The sequence below is a fragment of the Mustelus asterias genome, chromosome 6 (assembly GCF_964213995.1).
Source record: "Mustelus asterias chromosome 6, sMusAst1.hap1.1, whole genome shotgun sequence".
NCBI lineage: Eukaryota > Metazoa > Chordata > Chondrichthyes > Carcharhiniformes > Triakidae > Mustelus > Mustelus asterias.
The window spans coordinates 63,727,517-63,744,635 of NC_135806.1; the positions used below are offsets into that span (position 1 = coordinate 63,727,517).

The following is a 17,119-nucleotide window of genomic DNA, read 5'->3' on the forward strand; positions in this document are numbered from 1 at the left end:
GTCCCAACCTATTCAATCTCTCTCTGTAACTCAGCTTCTCAAGTCCCGGCAACATCCTTGTGAACCTTCTCTGCACTCTTTCAACCTTATTTACATCCTTCCTGTAACTAGGTGACCAAAACTGTACACAATACTCCAAATTCGGCCTCACCAATGCCTTATATAACCTTACCATAACACTCCAAATTTTATACTCGATACTCCGATTTATAAAGGCCAATGTACCAAAGGCACTCTTTACGACCCTATCCACCTGTGATGTCACTTTTAGGGAATTCTGTACCTGTATTCCCAGATCCCTCTGTTCAACTGCACTCTTCAGAGTCCTACCATTTACCCTGTACGTTCTTCTTTGGTTTGTCCTTCCAAAGTGCAATATCTCACACTTGTCTGCGTTAAATTCCATTTGCCATTTTTCAGCCCATTTTTCTAATTGGTCCAAATCCCTCTGCAAGCTTTGAGAACCTTCCTCACTGTCCACTACACCTCCAATCTTTATATCATCAGCAAACTTGCTGATCCAATTTACCACATTATCATCCAGATCATTGATATAGATGACAAACAACAATGGACCCAACGCCGATCCCTGCGGCACACCACTAGTCACAGGCCTCCACTCAGAGAAGCAATCTTCCACAACCACTCTCTGGCTTCTTCCATTGAGAAGTTTAACAACACCAGGTTAAAGTCCAACAGGTTTATTTGGTAGCAAAAGCCACACAAGCTTTCAGAGCTGTAAGCCCCTTCTTCAGGCCTGAAATCCGGGAAATTGGAAGGCCTCGCCTGAAGAAGGGGCTTGCAGCTCCGAAAGCTTGTGTGGCTTTTGCTACCAAATAAACCTGTTGGACTTTAACCTGGTGTTGTTAAACTTCTTACTGTGTTTACCCCAGTCCAACGCCGGCATCTCCACATCATTCTTCCATTGAGCCAGTGTCTAATCCAATTTACTACCTCCCCATGTATACCTAGCGAATGAACCTTCCTAACTAACGTCCCATGAGGGACCTTGTCAAAGGCCTTGCTGAAATCCAGGTAGACAACATCCACCGCCTTCCCTTCATCCAGTTTCCTGGTAACCTCCTCGAAAAACTCTAATAGATTGGTCAAACATGACCTACCACGCACAAAGCCATGTTGACTCTCCCCAATAAGTCCCTGTCTATCCAAATATTTGTAGATCCTATCCCTTATCACACCTTCCAATAACTTGCCCACCACCGACGTCAAACTTACTGGCCTATAATTTCCCGGATTTCTTTTGGAACCTTTTTTAAACAACGGAACAACATGAGCCACCCTCCAATCATCCGGCACCTCCCCCGTGAATACTGACATTTTAAATATGTCTGCCAGGGCCCCTGCAAGTTCAACACTAGCTTCCCTCAAGGTCCGTGGGAATACCCTGTCCGGTCCTGGGGATTTATTCTCTCTGATTTGCCTCAAGACAGCGAACACCTCCTCCCCTTTAATCTGTAAGGGTTCCATGACCTCCCTACCAGTTTGCCCTATTTCCGTAGACTCCATGCCCGTTTCCTCAGTAAATACGGATGCAAAAAAACCATTTAGTATCTCCCCCATCTCTTTTGGTTCCATACACAGTCTACCACTCTGGTCTTCAAGAGGACCAATTTTATCCCTCACTATCCTTTTGCTCCTAACATACCTATAGAAGCTCTTTGGATTTTCCGTCACTCTGTCTGCCAAAGCAACCTCATGTCTTCTTTTAGCCCTCCTGATTTCCCTCTTAAGTAGCTTCTTGCACTTTTTATACTCCTCGAGCATCTGATCTGTTCCTTGCTGCCTGTGCATTTCATACAACACTCTCTTCCTCTTAATCAGTGTTACAATCTCCCTCGAGAACCAAGGTTCCTTATTCCTATTTACTTTGCCTTTAATCCTGACAGGAACATACAAACTCTGCACTCTCAAAATTTCTCCTTTGAAGGCCTCCCACTTTCCATTTATATCCTTACCAGAGAACAGCCTGTGCCAATCCACACTTCCCAGATCCCTCCTCATTTCATCAAATTTGGCCTTTTTCCAGTTCAGAACTTCAACCCGAGGACCAGATCTATCCTTATCCATGATCAGGTTGAAACTAATGGCATTATGATCACTGGATCCAAAGTGTTCCCTCACACTCACATCCATCACCTGCCCTAACTCATTTCCCAATCATTGAGTGAATTGACTCATTGTTGTGGATATTGAACCTAATCGTTATAGGATACAAAAATGGTGAACTTAGACCATTAAGACAGTCAGTAAAGCTTACATTCCAGACAAGGATCCATTTCCTATGATCCATGATCCATCAGCATCATTTCATGACACCACGGTATTCACAAAGCTCGACATATCATAGAATTCCTACAGTGCAGAAGGAGGCCATTCGGCCCATCGAGTCTGCAACGACCACAATCCAGGCTCTACTCCCGTAATCCCACTCATTTACCCTGCTAATCCCCCTGACACTAGGGTCAATTTAGCATGGCCCATCAACCTAACCCGCACATCTTTGGACTGTGGGAGGAAACCGGAGCACCCGGCGGAAACCCATGGTGCCTATTCCACTTTTTTAGCTTACTAGAACTAGTGCTTTTGAGATGTTAGAATCATAGATTCCCTACAGTGCAGAGGAGGCCATCGGCCCATCAGGTTTGCACCGACCACAATCCCACCCAACCCCTATTCCTGTAACCCCTCATATTTACCCTGCTAATCCCTCTGACACTAGGGTCAATTTAGCATGGCCAATCAACCTAAGCTAGACATCTTTGGGGTGTGGGAGGAAACCGCAACATCCGGAGGAAACCCACGCAGACACGGGGAGAATGTCCAAACTCCAAACAGTTTGTTTGGAGGCTGGAATTGAACCCGGGTCCCTGGCATTGTGAGGCAGCAGTGCTAACCACTGCGCCACCGTGCCGCCCATGACATATGACAGAGTTATCTTCAGATACCGCCAGCAGAGGAAAGTTGATATCTTAAAGCTTTTTTTACTCACAAAGGTGTATTTCATTACCGCAGAATGGACTCAGTTCCGTATCTAGCGCATTCCTGAAGATTGTATCCTCAGTTTGTCAGGCGTTGAGGGGATGCTCAATCTACTTAATGACATCACTATCCATGGAAGAGACAAAGTCGAACACTATCAGCAGTTACCAGCATTGCTCACTCCATTCATACAGCACAATTTGATGCTCAATAAGGACAATTACACATTTGCAGCATCATAGATTGATTTTCTAGTGTACAAAGTGAATGCACTTCTGACCCAGACTAATGTGAAAAAGTTGCCATTGTTTCTCACTACTACCAACTTTTATCATAAATTTGTTTCTAAGTATGCAGAGCCCGTGAAGCCTCTGGAGACTATTGCGCAAAGATGCATAATGAAATGGACAGTACACAGCAAACGGTGTTTGATATGTTTAGGGCAAAGAAAGCATCTCTGCCAGTCCCCGTGCATTACAACCCACATGTAGAAACATATGTCACAGCAGATGTGTCAGGAAATGCAATTGGAACTGTGCTCTCACATACATTGAAGGAAGCGAATGACTCATCAGATACTCATCATGCACATTTTCAGAAACTGAACGTGAATACTCTACTGCAAGCGGGAGCACTAGCCTGTATCTATCATTATGAACAAAGAACAAAAAACAAAGAAAATTACAGCACAGGAACAGGCCCTTCGGCCCTCCAAGCCTGTACCGACCATGCTGCCCGACTTAACTAAAACCCCCTATCCTTCCGGGGATCATATCCCTCTATTCCCATCCCATTCATGTACTTGTCAAGGCGCCCCTTAAAAGTCATTATCGTATCCGTTTCCACTACCTCACCCGGCAACGAGTTCCAGGCACCCACCACTCTCTGTGTAAAAAATCTGCCTCGTACATCTCCTTTAAACCTTGCCCCTCGCACCTTAAACCTATGCCCTCTAGTAATTGACTCTTCCACTCTGGGAAAAAGCTTCTGACTATCCACTCTGTCCATGCCTCTCATAATCTTGTAGACTTCTATCAGGTCTCCCCTCAACCTCCGTCGCTCCAGTGAGAACAAACCAAGTTTCTCCAACCTCTCCTCATAGCTAATGCACTCCATACCAGGCAACATCCTGGTAAATCTTTTCTGTACCCTCTCCAAAGCCTCCACATCCTTCTGGTAGTGTGGCGACCAGAATTGAACACTATATTCCAAGTGCAGCCTAACTAAGGTTCTATAAAGCTGCAACATGACTTGCCCATTTTTAAACTCAATACCCTGGCCGATGAAGGCAAGCATGCCATATGCCTTCTTGACTACCTTCTCCACCTGCATTGCCACTTTCAGTGACTTGTGTACTGTACACCCAGATCCATTGGCACTTGTATCTCTATGCTGGAAAGTTCACTATCAGCACCGATCACCAAGTGCTAACTACATTGTTAGCCATGTCATTGACCACCATGGATGTACAAATGGTAAGATTGTCTTCATCAATACAATTTTCAGGTTAAGCATGCTGCAGGTTCACACTGCAAAACCACAACCTCAAGTTTGTAGATCTGAGTGCAGTCTTCAGAGAGCTTTGTATCTCAAAGACTATTTCTGTCCTTAGAGAAAGCTGAAAAGTTGAAGTCTAACAAATTACTCAATGTACTTATGTTTGTTGTCAGGGTGGTTTAATTGAAAAAACAGTCTTTAGTTTTCAAAGTGAGAAAAGACGTGTTGTTCATTTTTAATGTGTTTGATTATGTGAGTCTGTTTACCACTGATGCTCACTGTGCTTATTGGGTGTGGACTCAGCGAAAAGTAAACAAACTGTAAAAGTTGCTGGAAGCAAAAGAGCTGGAAGTATGGAGCAGATATTTTTATGCACTCTGACCAGAATCTGCCATACACATAGAAACAACTGTCAAACCTGCCTAACTCCAAGGTGTATAAAATACAGCTGTCTGGTCTCCCAGTAAACTATTCCCCTCCTGGAGTACTCACTGTGTGTTTTTATGTTTGGCTCATGACAGCTGTCGTTTCAATATGGATCATGCACATGTGTCATTAGCCTGGTTATTTAATATATATTCAGCTCTTCTGTCAGAAGATTGATGCAATAATATTTGTGTACATTTTCAATTTTGGATAAGTCTATGTGAAACCATATATCCTCTTGAATGTCTATATACTTTTTTATTCTTTCATAGTATGTGGGCGTCACTGACAAGGACAGCAGCATTGTTGTCCATCCCTAATTGCCCTTGAGGCGTTGATGGTGAGCAGTTTTATGGAACCGCTACAGACCAGTTGGTGCACCATTGGTAAAATTACAACAACCAAGGATGGGATTTTCCGGCTGTGCTCGTCCCAAGACCGGAAAATCCTGCCCGAGGTCAACAGACCTTTGCATGGTCTGACCCCCCCCCCCCCCCCCCCCCCCCCCGGCCCCTGCCCAATACGATTCCTGTGGCAGGCAGAACATGAAAATTCCCCCCTTGTGTTTACATTGCATGTTTAACTTAGTGAATCACCCCAAGGAATTTTGTAAGTATTAATATTTTAAAAATGACTCTGAGGTATGTAAGGATAGCAGATGACCGAAAGCTGAGTCAGAAGTAGGTTTTAAAGAGTGTTTTAAAGGAGGAGAGAAGTAGACAAAGATTTAGGGAGGGAATTCCAGAACTTAGGGCCTTGGCAGCTAAAGGAACAGGCACCAATGGTGGAGTGATTAAATTGGGGATGCTTCAGAGGCCAGAACTAGAGAAGCGCTGATATCTCAGGGTGGCGGTGGGGAGGGTAGCTGTTGGCCTGTGTGAAAATTATTTAGAAATGGAAGGGTGAAATAATAATGGGATTTGAAAACAAGGGAGAGAAGTTTAAATTCAAAGTCTTGCTTAACCAGCAAGGAGATAGGTGAACAGGCCTTGCTGAGAGTTAACATACACAATATAATTGTAAAGAGACCTCAGTTTTGCAGAGGGTGGAGCATGGAGTGCGGGGTATGATGGTGTTGGTAGTCGTGCAGAGGAATGCAGCTGGCGAGGAATGCATTGGAATATTCAAATCTAGAAGTAACAAAGGCATGGCTGAAAATTTCAGGAGAACATGAACTGAGACAAGGGTAGAGTTGGGCAATGTTACAGAGATGGAAAAGACGGACTAGTGAAGGTGTGGTAGAAACATAGAGAATAGGGACAAGAGGAGGCCATTCGGCTCTTTTCTGCCATTCATCGTATTCATGCCTGACCATCCAACTCAACAGCCTGATCCCACCTTCCCTCATATTATTTGATCCTCTTCACCAAGAGCTATATCTAACTACTTCTTGAAAACATACAATGTTTTGGCTTTAACTGCTTTCTGTGGTAGTGAATTCCACAGGCTGATCACTCTCTGGTTGAAGAAATGCCTCCTCATCTCTGTCCACAGTCTGGATCCTCAGATTGTAATTCCTGATTCTGGACACTCCGACCATCGGAAACTTAATTCTTGCATCTACCTTGTCTAGTCCTGTTAGAATTTTATAACTTTCTATGAGATCCCTCCTCATTCTTCTGAATTCCAGCAAATTAAATCGTAACTGACTCATCTCTCCTCATACGTCAGTCCCGCCATCCCAGGAATCAGTCTGGTAAACCTTGTCTGCACTCCCTCTAGAGCAAAACCATCCTTCCTCAGATAAGGAGACCAAAACTGCACACAATATCTAAGTCTGGCCTTACCAAGGTCCTGCATAATTGCAGCAAACCATTCCTACTCTTGTACTCGAATCCTCTCGCTATGAAGGCCAACATACCATTTTCTTTTTTTACTGCCTGCTGCACTGCATACTTAGCTTCAATAACAGGTGTACGAGGACACCCAGGTCTCGTAGCACATTCCCTGCACCTAATTTATGGAGCACTGAGCCTTCATCAGGTGAGTGAGGACTTGTGTTCACAAACAGGGCATATACAGACACAAACTCAATTTACAAGATAATGGTTGGAATGCGAGTCTTTACAATGTGGTACACTCACATTGTCTGTATCTTTAAGACTTGATTACCTGTAAAGACTTGCATTCCAACCATTATCTTGTAAATTGAGTTTGTCTTTGTATATGCTCTATTTGTGAACACAAGTCCTCACTCACCTGATGAAGGAGTGAGACTCTGAAAGCTAGTGCTGCCAAATAAACTTGTTGGACTTTAACCTGGTGTTGTGAGACTTTTTACTGTGCTTACCCCAGTCCAACTGGGGCATCTCCACATCATGCCTAATTTATGGCCAGGAACTTGCCTTGTGGTTAGATAATTATAGAATAGAATCATAGGGCCTGATTCTCCCATCCTGATGCACTAATGTTTTGGTGCGTCATGTTGGGAGATGCACGTGTTGGCCATTTCGTGGGATTCGCACATGCATTCCTGACGCATACACGTCTCCCACTGCCAGAGAGCAGGCAGAGTCGAGACCATGCTGGAAACCGGCGGGAAGACAAGGTAAGTCATTTTAATCTATTTTTAATGTAATTCAAATATCATTATCGGGCCTCCTGTGAGGGGGGCGGGGGTATCGGCCGGGGTGGGGTGGTCTGCTGGGGTGGCGGGGGATCATCACCGCTGGGGTGTGGGGGGGGGGGGGGGGGGGTGGGTTGCTAAAGATCGGGGTGCTCTGGGACAGGAGGGGTGGTTGGGGCTGGCCCGGGATGCTCATGGAGCCATGATCGGGCCATTGGGGTGGGGGGCGGGCTGAAGGGGCAGCACTGCAAGGGTCCCGGGCTAGCCAGCAACTGAGCTGGCCAGCAAATGGGAGGCTGACCAATCAAAGCCACTGTGCATGTACAGAGGGCCGGAACTGTCAGACTCCGGCGTGAATAGGCCCCGGCCCCCGTGCTTTTAATAATATTCACGATTGTGACCTCTGCATTGCACAGAGTGTGGGAGATTCGAGTCGGAACTCCCACTGAATAAACAGTCGTGAATTACACAATTGTCCTGCCAATTCAGTATTCAGCACTTTTTGGGAGAATCGCCCCATTGAATGCCTACAGTACAGAAGGAGGCTATTCAGCCCATTAAGCCTGCACCGACAACAATCCCACCCAGGCCCTATCCCCCTCACCCCACATATTTACCTTGCTAAACCCCTGGCACTCAGGGGCAATTTAGCACGGCCAATCCACCTAACTTGGACATCTTTGGACTGTGAGAGGAAACCGGAGAACCCGGAGGAAACCCATGCAGAAACGGGGGGAACGTGCAAACTGCACACAGTCATCTGAGACAGAATTGAACCTGGGTCCCAAGTGCCATGAGGCAGCATTATTAACCACTGTGCCACCGTGCAATCCCATAATTTTAAATAATGCATCAAACCTGCGAATTGTCTGGTTCAACCTTAACCAGTTATTAGGAAAAGGGCGGAATTGGTGGCTATTGACTGGAATTTGTACCAGGGATCAAAGATGGTGGCTCCTCTCTTCCCAATATTTAATTGGAAGCAGTTGCTACTCATCCCGTACTGGATGCTGGGCAAGCAGTCTCGCAGTGTAGAGCCAGCAGGAGGATAAAGAGAGGTGAAGGAGAGGCAGGACTGCCTATTACCAGCATATATGTAGAAATTGATGAGTTATGTCTGAGGAGTAATAAATAGATGAGAACTAGAAAAGTGTGAGGAACAGCAGAGGCAACAGTGCTGGGAGAAAAGCTAGTACAGGTCATTCTCTGGCTGACAGCCCTGGTGAGAGTGGAACCAGGCCTGTGCAGCCCTAGCCAGCTGGAGGACGTGCAGGGAACTTGGAGAAGAATATGGTGTTCAAGTACTGTTTCAGTCTGCCAATGATTAAACAATAAAATCCTTGATAACACATTCTATCACACTATCAGATACCTCCCTAACATACACTTTTATCTGCTTTCACCAGAAAGTGTGACAGCTTGCATAAAGTTAAAAGGACCAAATATTTCAGACTCAGGTCGTTGTCAGAACTACACCATTTCCTGTTTTCATGCAATTTTCAAAATGTCGTGTACTTTTAAATAGTTTTTTTAAACTTCTAAATCCCATGTGACGACCCTTTCAGCCAAATCACCACAGGAAGTACATTCTAAACTACTTAGCAAGGGAAGAACCTTGGATCCATGCCTGTTAGTAAATGCATGGCATCAAATTACATTCATCCGCTTCTGTTTCTTTCACATTCTTAATCAACTGTGGTGTTTAAATAAAGAAACATAGTGTAATTATTATTTTCACGTAAGAGTATTCCAACTTAAATTCATAATTCGGTCTTGCTGTCCTTTCTTAACGAACTGTATTAACTTCAGTGATTTATTTTGCCATATATGTTTTGCACATACAGGTGTCTTGCTATGATTGCTATTAATTATGGATTGCCGTATTATGGTAACATAAAATGACATAGTTTTCCTACGGCCGTTAATTTGTGATTTGCTTTGCGTACGTTAATGTTTATCATCAAATACAAAGAACGTGTGAAAAAGACACCACCATGTGCTCCAATTCTGATTGCCAACAGATGTAAATATTACAGGTACCGGTATTGTGTTTAGTGTCTCCAGTCACATTGTTGTCAGGAATTGTATGTTCCTGTTGTATTTATTCAAAAATAAAATCTTTATGCCCCTTCTGTGCATTTTCCAATTATAGTAAACGCATTATTTATTACTTAAGAGTTGTTTCCGAAATTTTTGGCTGGTTTTATGCATTGGTATGTGTCATTTCTCACCTTGAAAATAGCCTGTTACCTACAGCCTCCGAGAGGTCGAGCGTAAATGCATTGTACAAGTTGCTAAGCGTATTTTATTTTTCATTTCCTCTCTTACCCAAACACAATGTAACAAATAAGGCACACAAGTTGTCCCAAATTTGTGAATTAAACTCCTTTGAAGGGGCGCCCAGTGGCGTCACGTTCGGCGGAAGGCAGTTCCCATAGAAGTGAACCTACCTGAGCCTCGGGCACCAATCGCAGGACACGTTTGAGTGTCAATCAGAAAGATAATAAGAATGGATAAATGCTGGTCGGAGGATTGGATATTAGAGAGATTCAGGTTATTTATGAATGAGATCGAAGTGAGTGAGGGGGCGGGGGGTGGTGGAAGAAGAGAAAGAGAAGGGAAGTGGAATTGAGTAGGGGAATTGGTGCCCCAGTTCTCAAGCAAATTATCACGAACGAATAAAGTTTACTCCAGCTAATCATATAACGAGTCTTAATAGATTATTTTTTCAATTTCTAACGGAATGAGAATAAGGCAATATTAGAAAGTTTAAATACTTCAAATCAAAATGGCTTAAATCTTGCTTTAAGCGAACTAGGTGGGCTTCTGAGTAACTTGTGCTCCTTAAGAATGTAACAATAACTTGTAGACTTTTGGGGGAGAGTTTTTTGATAGGGGAAGATGCCGCTGGAAGTCCCGCAGGAGGGAGGGAGAGGAGATTCAGTGTGGAAGTTGCTCTCCAGTTAACGGCAGTCAGTGTTAAAGCAACAGTCAGGGCCAGGAAGGGAAGAATGAGGCAGGGAACCCACACACTCGGCCCGATACAGCCCACAAGGCGGGAATTTACTAAAGAATGCAGACACAAGAGGAAACTGCCCGAACCCCCAGCTCCCACACACAACCTGATTGGTTGGAATGACCATCAGTCACATTCTCCACCTGTCAACTGTGAGCCAATCATAGGGCGGGAAAGGGAACGGTCAGCCAATCAGAGAGCTGGAGGGGGCAGTGAGCCAATCGGAGAGCTGGAGGGGGCAGTGAGCCAATCACAGGGCCGGAGGGGGAGCTCTGAAGCCAATCAGAGGGCGGGACCTGGAGCAGTGAGCCAATGGGATGCCGCGGTCCAAGCGGAGTAGGCGGGGAGAGGGGCTCTGAGTGACCAGGATGTGGAGGGGCTGCCCCGCTATTTGTTTGCAGTTTGTTGAATAGATAATAAGGCGCTGTCGAGGTAATTAGAGCACGTTGGAGTTTTTTTGTGTGTGTGGGGAGGAGGGAAGTTCTTTCCTGTAAAAAGAACCGTAGCCAAACTCTGGGAAGCATTGCCTGCAGTATGTTGAGGGAAAAGCAGGCGAGAAGCACCCAGTCTGCCTCACTCTGCACAACATAGTGAGAAAGAAACTGCTGCATCGCACAGACAGGACTTCTGAATGGATGCGTGACACCAGCCGTCCCCTATGCAAAAAATTAGCAAACTCCCAAACTTTCAGACACCAGGACGATGGCAAGTCTCGCTGGCCTGATCCGAATCGGGAGCCACCTTCTCGTCTGTTTACTGTTCCTTTTGAGCAGTTCTGGAGCGCTGGCCCGGCGGATCTGCTGGCAAGCCATCGTGCAGTGCCAGGTCGAGCCCGACTGCAACTTCGCGTACGAGCAGTACATGGAGGCTTGCAGATCCGTCTTGAGCCTGGAGACCAGGCGGTGCCCCAGCCACTGCCTCTCGGCTCTCATCCACCTCAACCACACGCAGAACGGGCCCATGCTGGAGAACTGCGACTGCGTCCAGGACGAGCTGTGCAAGCGGACCAAGCGGGCCATCGAGCCCTGCCTGCCCAGGACCCGCAACCGGGACGGGGTGATGGGCTGCACCGAAGCCCGCCTGCAGTGCGAGACCGAGCCCCAGTGCAACAACGCCATGCGCCGCTACCTCCAGAACTGCGGGAAACTTTTCAACGGCATCAAGTGCACGGATCAGTGCCGGGAGGTGATCGAGAGCATGCTGGTGATCCCCAAAGCCTTGCTGCTGAAGGAATGTGTCTGCGACGGAGCCGACCGACCCATCTGCGAGGCCATCAAAGACAACATGGCCAGGCTGTGCTTCTTTGGACCTGAGCATAGCTCTGGCAGCAGCGGCTCGGACATGGAGCCGGATGAGTACTGGGAATATGAAGAAGATCAGAGAGACAACGTTATCAGTTATGATGATGAGAATAGAGACACATACAGGTACGCTCCAAGCGCCAGCGTCTCCTCCAGCATCCCACTGCCTAATGTTTTGACTTTGATGGCATCCATTTTACTACTACTACCAGTCACCCGGTTATAAATGAACAATACAACTTTTATCCTTCTTAAAAAAAAGATGCTCTGCACTGCCATCTTCAATATAAAAAAAGACAATTTAATAGACCTTTATATAAATTTAATTCTGGTAAGATTTGTTTGTATTTTCGGTTGTATTAGAGCTGTGGAATTAATCTCTGGTGCAACTAGTATAAATCTTATATGACTGGTGTTTTTCTAACCAGTCGTTGTGTGTGTATAAAGTTACAAATGTATACATTTGGGGAATAATTTATTGAAATATAGACTTAACCACGGCTCTGGTTTAGCATCGAGCTGTGAAAGAATGCAGTGATACTTTTACCAGCGAAGGTACAGGATTTCAATACTTATTCTAAAGGGAAATTGATTTATAATGAATTCTCGGCGATCCCAATTGAACAATATAAGTTGCAAACATATAGATTTGAAAAAAAGGTTACCTTTTAAATATGTATTTTTGGAAATGGAAAAATATTTAAAAATTGGCCTTGATAGAAATTGTTCTTTTCAAATCACTTTGTAAGGCTGCCGTTAACATTGTATTTTCATAGAAGCCATAAAGAGTCATCTAGTTTAAAAAAAACCTCTCAAGACTGTGCGTGTCTGTTCAAAGAGTTGGGTGAATGTGAAAACTCTGGCGGTTCACTAGATATATTACTAAGCTGTTTCGCGATGTTTGCTGGTGTCCCTGAGCGTGTAAAGAGACTAAACTTTCCCAAACTTCCAGCGCCATCACATTTGCTGTTTTCACAGCTGACAGCTGGGTTGAGCATTGACTTTCGATTAATTGGGTTTCCGCTGGCCTTTCGTATTTTTGAACCAATGACTCCAGAAAACTCTAAATTACGAATCATTGGCGAAGTCATTTTTACTTTTAATATACTGGTGCAAGGGGAAGCACATCACAGCTGTTGGTGACTGGCCAAGCAGCACTGACTGACATGCTCATTGTACACTGAATATACAAAAGGGTTTGAAAAAATCGTACTTAATTGTCTCGATATTATGTTTCGGCTGGAAGCAAGTTGCTATGAAAAGCAGCCTTTCCTTTACATGTTTCCAGATGAGATGCTCAGTGTCAAGATTGCAAGTTTAGTGTTAATGCATAACTTGTTAGAAAGTTACTTTTTACCATAAACTTGTGCTGTGGGTTGCAGTTGTTTGGCCTGAACCCATTCTAGAAGTTTGTGTTTTTATTATTGTTCTATGGCAGCGAGGGAAATGAGTCAAAAAGATGTAAAATCGCCGCAGGAAGAAATAACTGGGTGAACCCATGCATATATTTTCCACATCTTCTAGTTTGAGTCGATTTCTGGGGGCATTCAGCCTGGGCTCCCTTGTCAGGGCTCCCGATTCTCACTCAAACGCCCTTAGATAAATAATTACACTCTTAAGCACCCGTCGAGTGCTGGTATACTTGACCTTGTAAATAGAAGTGTTTGCAGTAGGAATAAACTCCGTCGTTTGAAATCTTTAAACATTTAACACAAAGCAGGCTCAGTCCTCTGGGGGATTACCCGTGCCTTCTCAAGTAAGTCGCGCCACATCAGGCTCACAGAACAAGTTTATTTATCTTTTCTCTTGCTGTTTATTTTATTCTTCAATGTTGCGGTTGGAAGCCCAGTCAAAAGTTTAACTGTGCCCACAAATAAACTTACTTTGGTTGACGGATTTGTTTAACGACCGCAACCCTATTATGCGGATTTTACATAAAGAGAAACCTGTATGCTTACATTTGTAACCGCTGTAAGTAGTTGTTTGCACACCTATTCACTTGTACTTTAAAGTGGGTACAGTCTTCCCGGAAACAACTTCCCTCAGTTCTCTGATAAACCAAGATGAGTTTATTTTTTAATCTTTTACAATTACATACCCGTTTTCATGTTATTAACACGTTTACATTGATAACTTGTATTAGCATCTAAACGGATTAATTGTAAGTATCGATTTTGATAGCCTTCCATTATATAAATCTCAATGCAGGCAGAGGTAGGGTTACAACTTAGAACCGTGGGTTAATGTCGTTAACCATCAGTGGTTTTGACAAACTTATTGGTCTTGTAAATATATTATGTTTTAAAAGATGACCTATTGACCCGAAGTGAAATCGTTGTTTGCTAACTGCTGTCCAGACGAGTTTCTGCTGTGTGCATAGTTTGAGTAATGGCTGTTTGCGTTAGTTTAAGTAGATTTAACATTCCCTGTTTCCATTGAAAAACGTTTTGTTGGACGGGACACACCGAGATTTCCCCAGCAAAGAGTGAAAACATGAGCACAGCAAAGCCTGAGGTCTAGCAACTGGAGTGATAATTAACCAACAGGATAAATGGGGACTGGTTTACAAGCGGCTGTCAATAGCATCTGCCTAAAATAAATCACCGGCCAAACAGCATGGCAAACGAAGTTGCCGCTGTAATCACCCTGAGAGCAACAGGCAGAGCAAGCATGAAACTGGGACAGACAAGTACAGTAAATGAACCATTATCTTCATGACATCAAAGGCGGACAGTCCAAAAGTATATACAATAACTAGTTAGTTCTTAATATTCTGGATTATTTTATTGTTTTATACATTTTAAAATGGAGCCTATTGCTCCCCTAATATCTCACGGGGCATTTTATTAGAGTAAGAATTGCTGACAAACTTTTCACCAAAAAGTACAACCCTTTCTTAAACTTGAAAAGTGAAGGGACATTTCTCAAACTCCACACTGCCAGATTAGGTGGCCTAGCATCCGTGCCTAGCATCCGTACCTAGCAATCTCTCTTATAGTTAGTAAATACGGAGAAGGTTCGATCAGAGATTTCTTCAAATGGCATTGGTTGCAAAAATAAAAGGGAAGGCTGATCTATTGATTAATTGAACGAATGCTGCCGGGAGCTATGGTAAAGTGATCGCCACTGGTGAACGGCGCCACACACAACATGAATCCTGAGGTGGAGAGTTGAGAGAGTGCAAGGACTTTTTTCCCCCCCTCTCTCTCGCTCTCTGTGACAGAATGTTTAAGGGACTCCTGAACAATACAGGAGAACAAGGAGCAGTTCATTTAACTGACAGTGAGCATACAGTATATGGAGAGAGGGTCTCTTGGTCCACTGATCACCCTGGCAGACAGCAGATCTTTTGTATACAAGACACAATAGAGAAAAACATAGTACTTGGTGTTTATGAAACCATCATGACAACAACATTGACTGTCCAATCAGCTAACTCGCAGTGACCATTCTCCCACGAGTAACCAGGGCTCCAAATAAATTATTTCAACAATGTTTATTACTGGACCACAAGAGCCCTTCAACTGCATTAATCGGGGGAGTCGAGTGGCACTTTTGTTATGTAAATGCTAAGCACATAATAGTTCAGTCAAACAATGAGGAGGCACTTCATTCTAGCATACTACACGTCTAGGAAACTGCAGGGAATTATGTGGGAAATATCTACACACTGGCAACCCCCAGCCTCTGGTGCATCATAAATGTATGGGCTTCAGATATTGTTATTGTGGAAGGAATGCTTTCAGCCACCAAATGTTTAGGTGACCCTTTACAAAACCAATACAGTGACACTGCCGAGGGATTATCCGCACAGTGGCAGTCCGCGGCCCCTGTTATATCATAAACGTGTAGGAATTAGATCTGCTTATTGTGGAAATGTTTTATTTAGAGACAAAAGGTGCTGGTGTGAGAGAAAAATGACTCAAGGCCTAAGTGCAAGTATAATGCAGTTGACAGGACACTACAAGAAATGACATGGGAAACATCGACACCTTGACAGGCCTTGCTCTGCACTCTGTCAGATTTATGGGAAATTTATATTTCAGTCGTTAAAGGGAATTTTGTACCTCCCAAATGAGATGCGAGATTATGAGATTAATGGGAATTGTTCCAGTATCTGCAGAGTGACAGAAACCAGCCACCACTTCAAAAATATAATTTTGATAGTGTCATTGTGGGAAAAGACAATCGCAGATAAAAGTCAAAATATACAAGGCATACATTGTAAAGGTAATGCATGGACACATCTGGGACATTGGGGTGAACTATGCGGGTAACATTTGCGTTGTGTTGGTTTAGAGGCAAGACCAAATTATTCATCCACAGTGCTTAGATGTGCTTTTTTTTATGATAAACAAGGAAAGAAAGAATGAAATACATTACAAGACTCACATCGTGATCCAAGGCGCTGTATGTGTGAAGGGCGGGGTGGTTGATTTTATCGAAATTGTGTGAACTTCTTTCCTCCGTTATGGCTAATAAGATTATGTTACAATTCAATATTGAGGCAACAACCGAACAACATGGAGTCCAATATCAATAGTCAAAGCACTTCAGGGAATCGGGGAATCTTTCACAACTTTTGCCAGAGCAACCTTCAGAAATATAAAGATTGGGTATCAAACAAAAAGAGGTGAATGAATAACATAAGTAGACCGAGTGAATGATAATGAATAATTTTGTTTTAAAGTAGCTATATTTCCATAATTTTTCGTGGCCATATTACTTTCCTACACATTACATAATTTCAGTTAAAATTAAGTGCTGGAAGTAAGAAGCAATTTAGTTGCTGACTCCAGGAAACTCAGGGAATTATCTGGGAATTAGAACTAGTTACTCTGATGTCGACCCATGGACATTTATGAGTGCAATTTAGCCAAGATTAGTAGATCATATGCTGAGAATAAATAAACAAGAGATAAACGCCATAACCATGTTTTAAAGATATACTGTACAACACAATATTTAAACCGATTGCTATGAAATGCCGCATGATTTTCAGGGACATTGCTTGGCAGCAGTTCTGTCGTACAGCTTTTTTCCAATCAACTCAAATCGATATGAATAAATATTTCTACCTGCACTGTACCAGTGGTCTGAGATGAGTAACTTTCATCTGCATTAGTTTTGCAATGATATAGAGCAAAACCGAGCGAAATCCACGGAAGGAGTCAAATTCTGCATCATTCCGGTTTACATGCGCTCTCAGAGTGCAATTCACAGCTGGTAAAATCCAGCTACCCCTGGGAATCTGAGCATTGGAGGAGAGCTCTGTGAATGTATTCTCTCCTGCAAACTTTAAAACAATCAGAA

General features: G+C 43.8%; 1 protein-coding gene across 1 annotated transcript; it reads left to right on the forward strand.

The window, feature by feature from the left end:
* Positions 1–10,902: 10,902 nt before the first annotated feature.
* gas1a (growth arrest-specific 1a) lies at positions 10,903–16,887 on the forward strand. Its single transcript, XM_078214425.1, has one exon. It carries the CDS (start codon positions 11,208–11,210, stop codon positions 12,030–12,032), a length of 825 nt encoding a protein of 274 aa, XP_078070551.1. The 5' UTR covers positions 10,903–11,207; the 3' UTR covers positions 12,033–16,887.
* Positions 16,888–17,119: the final 232 nt, after the last annotated feature.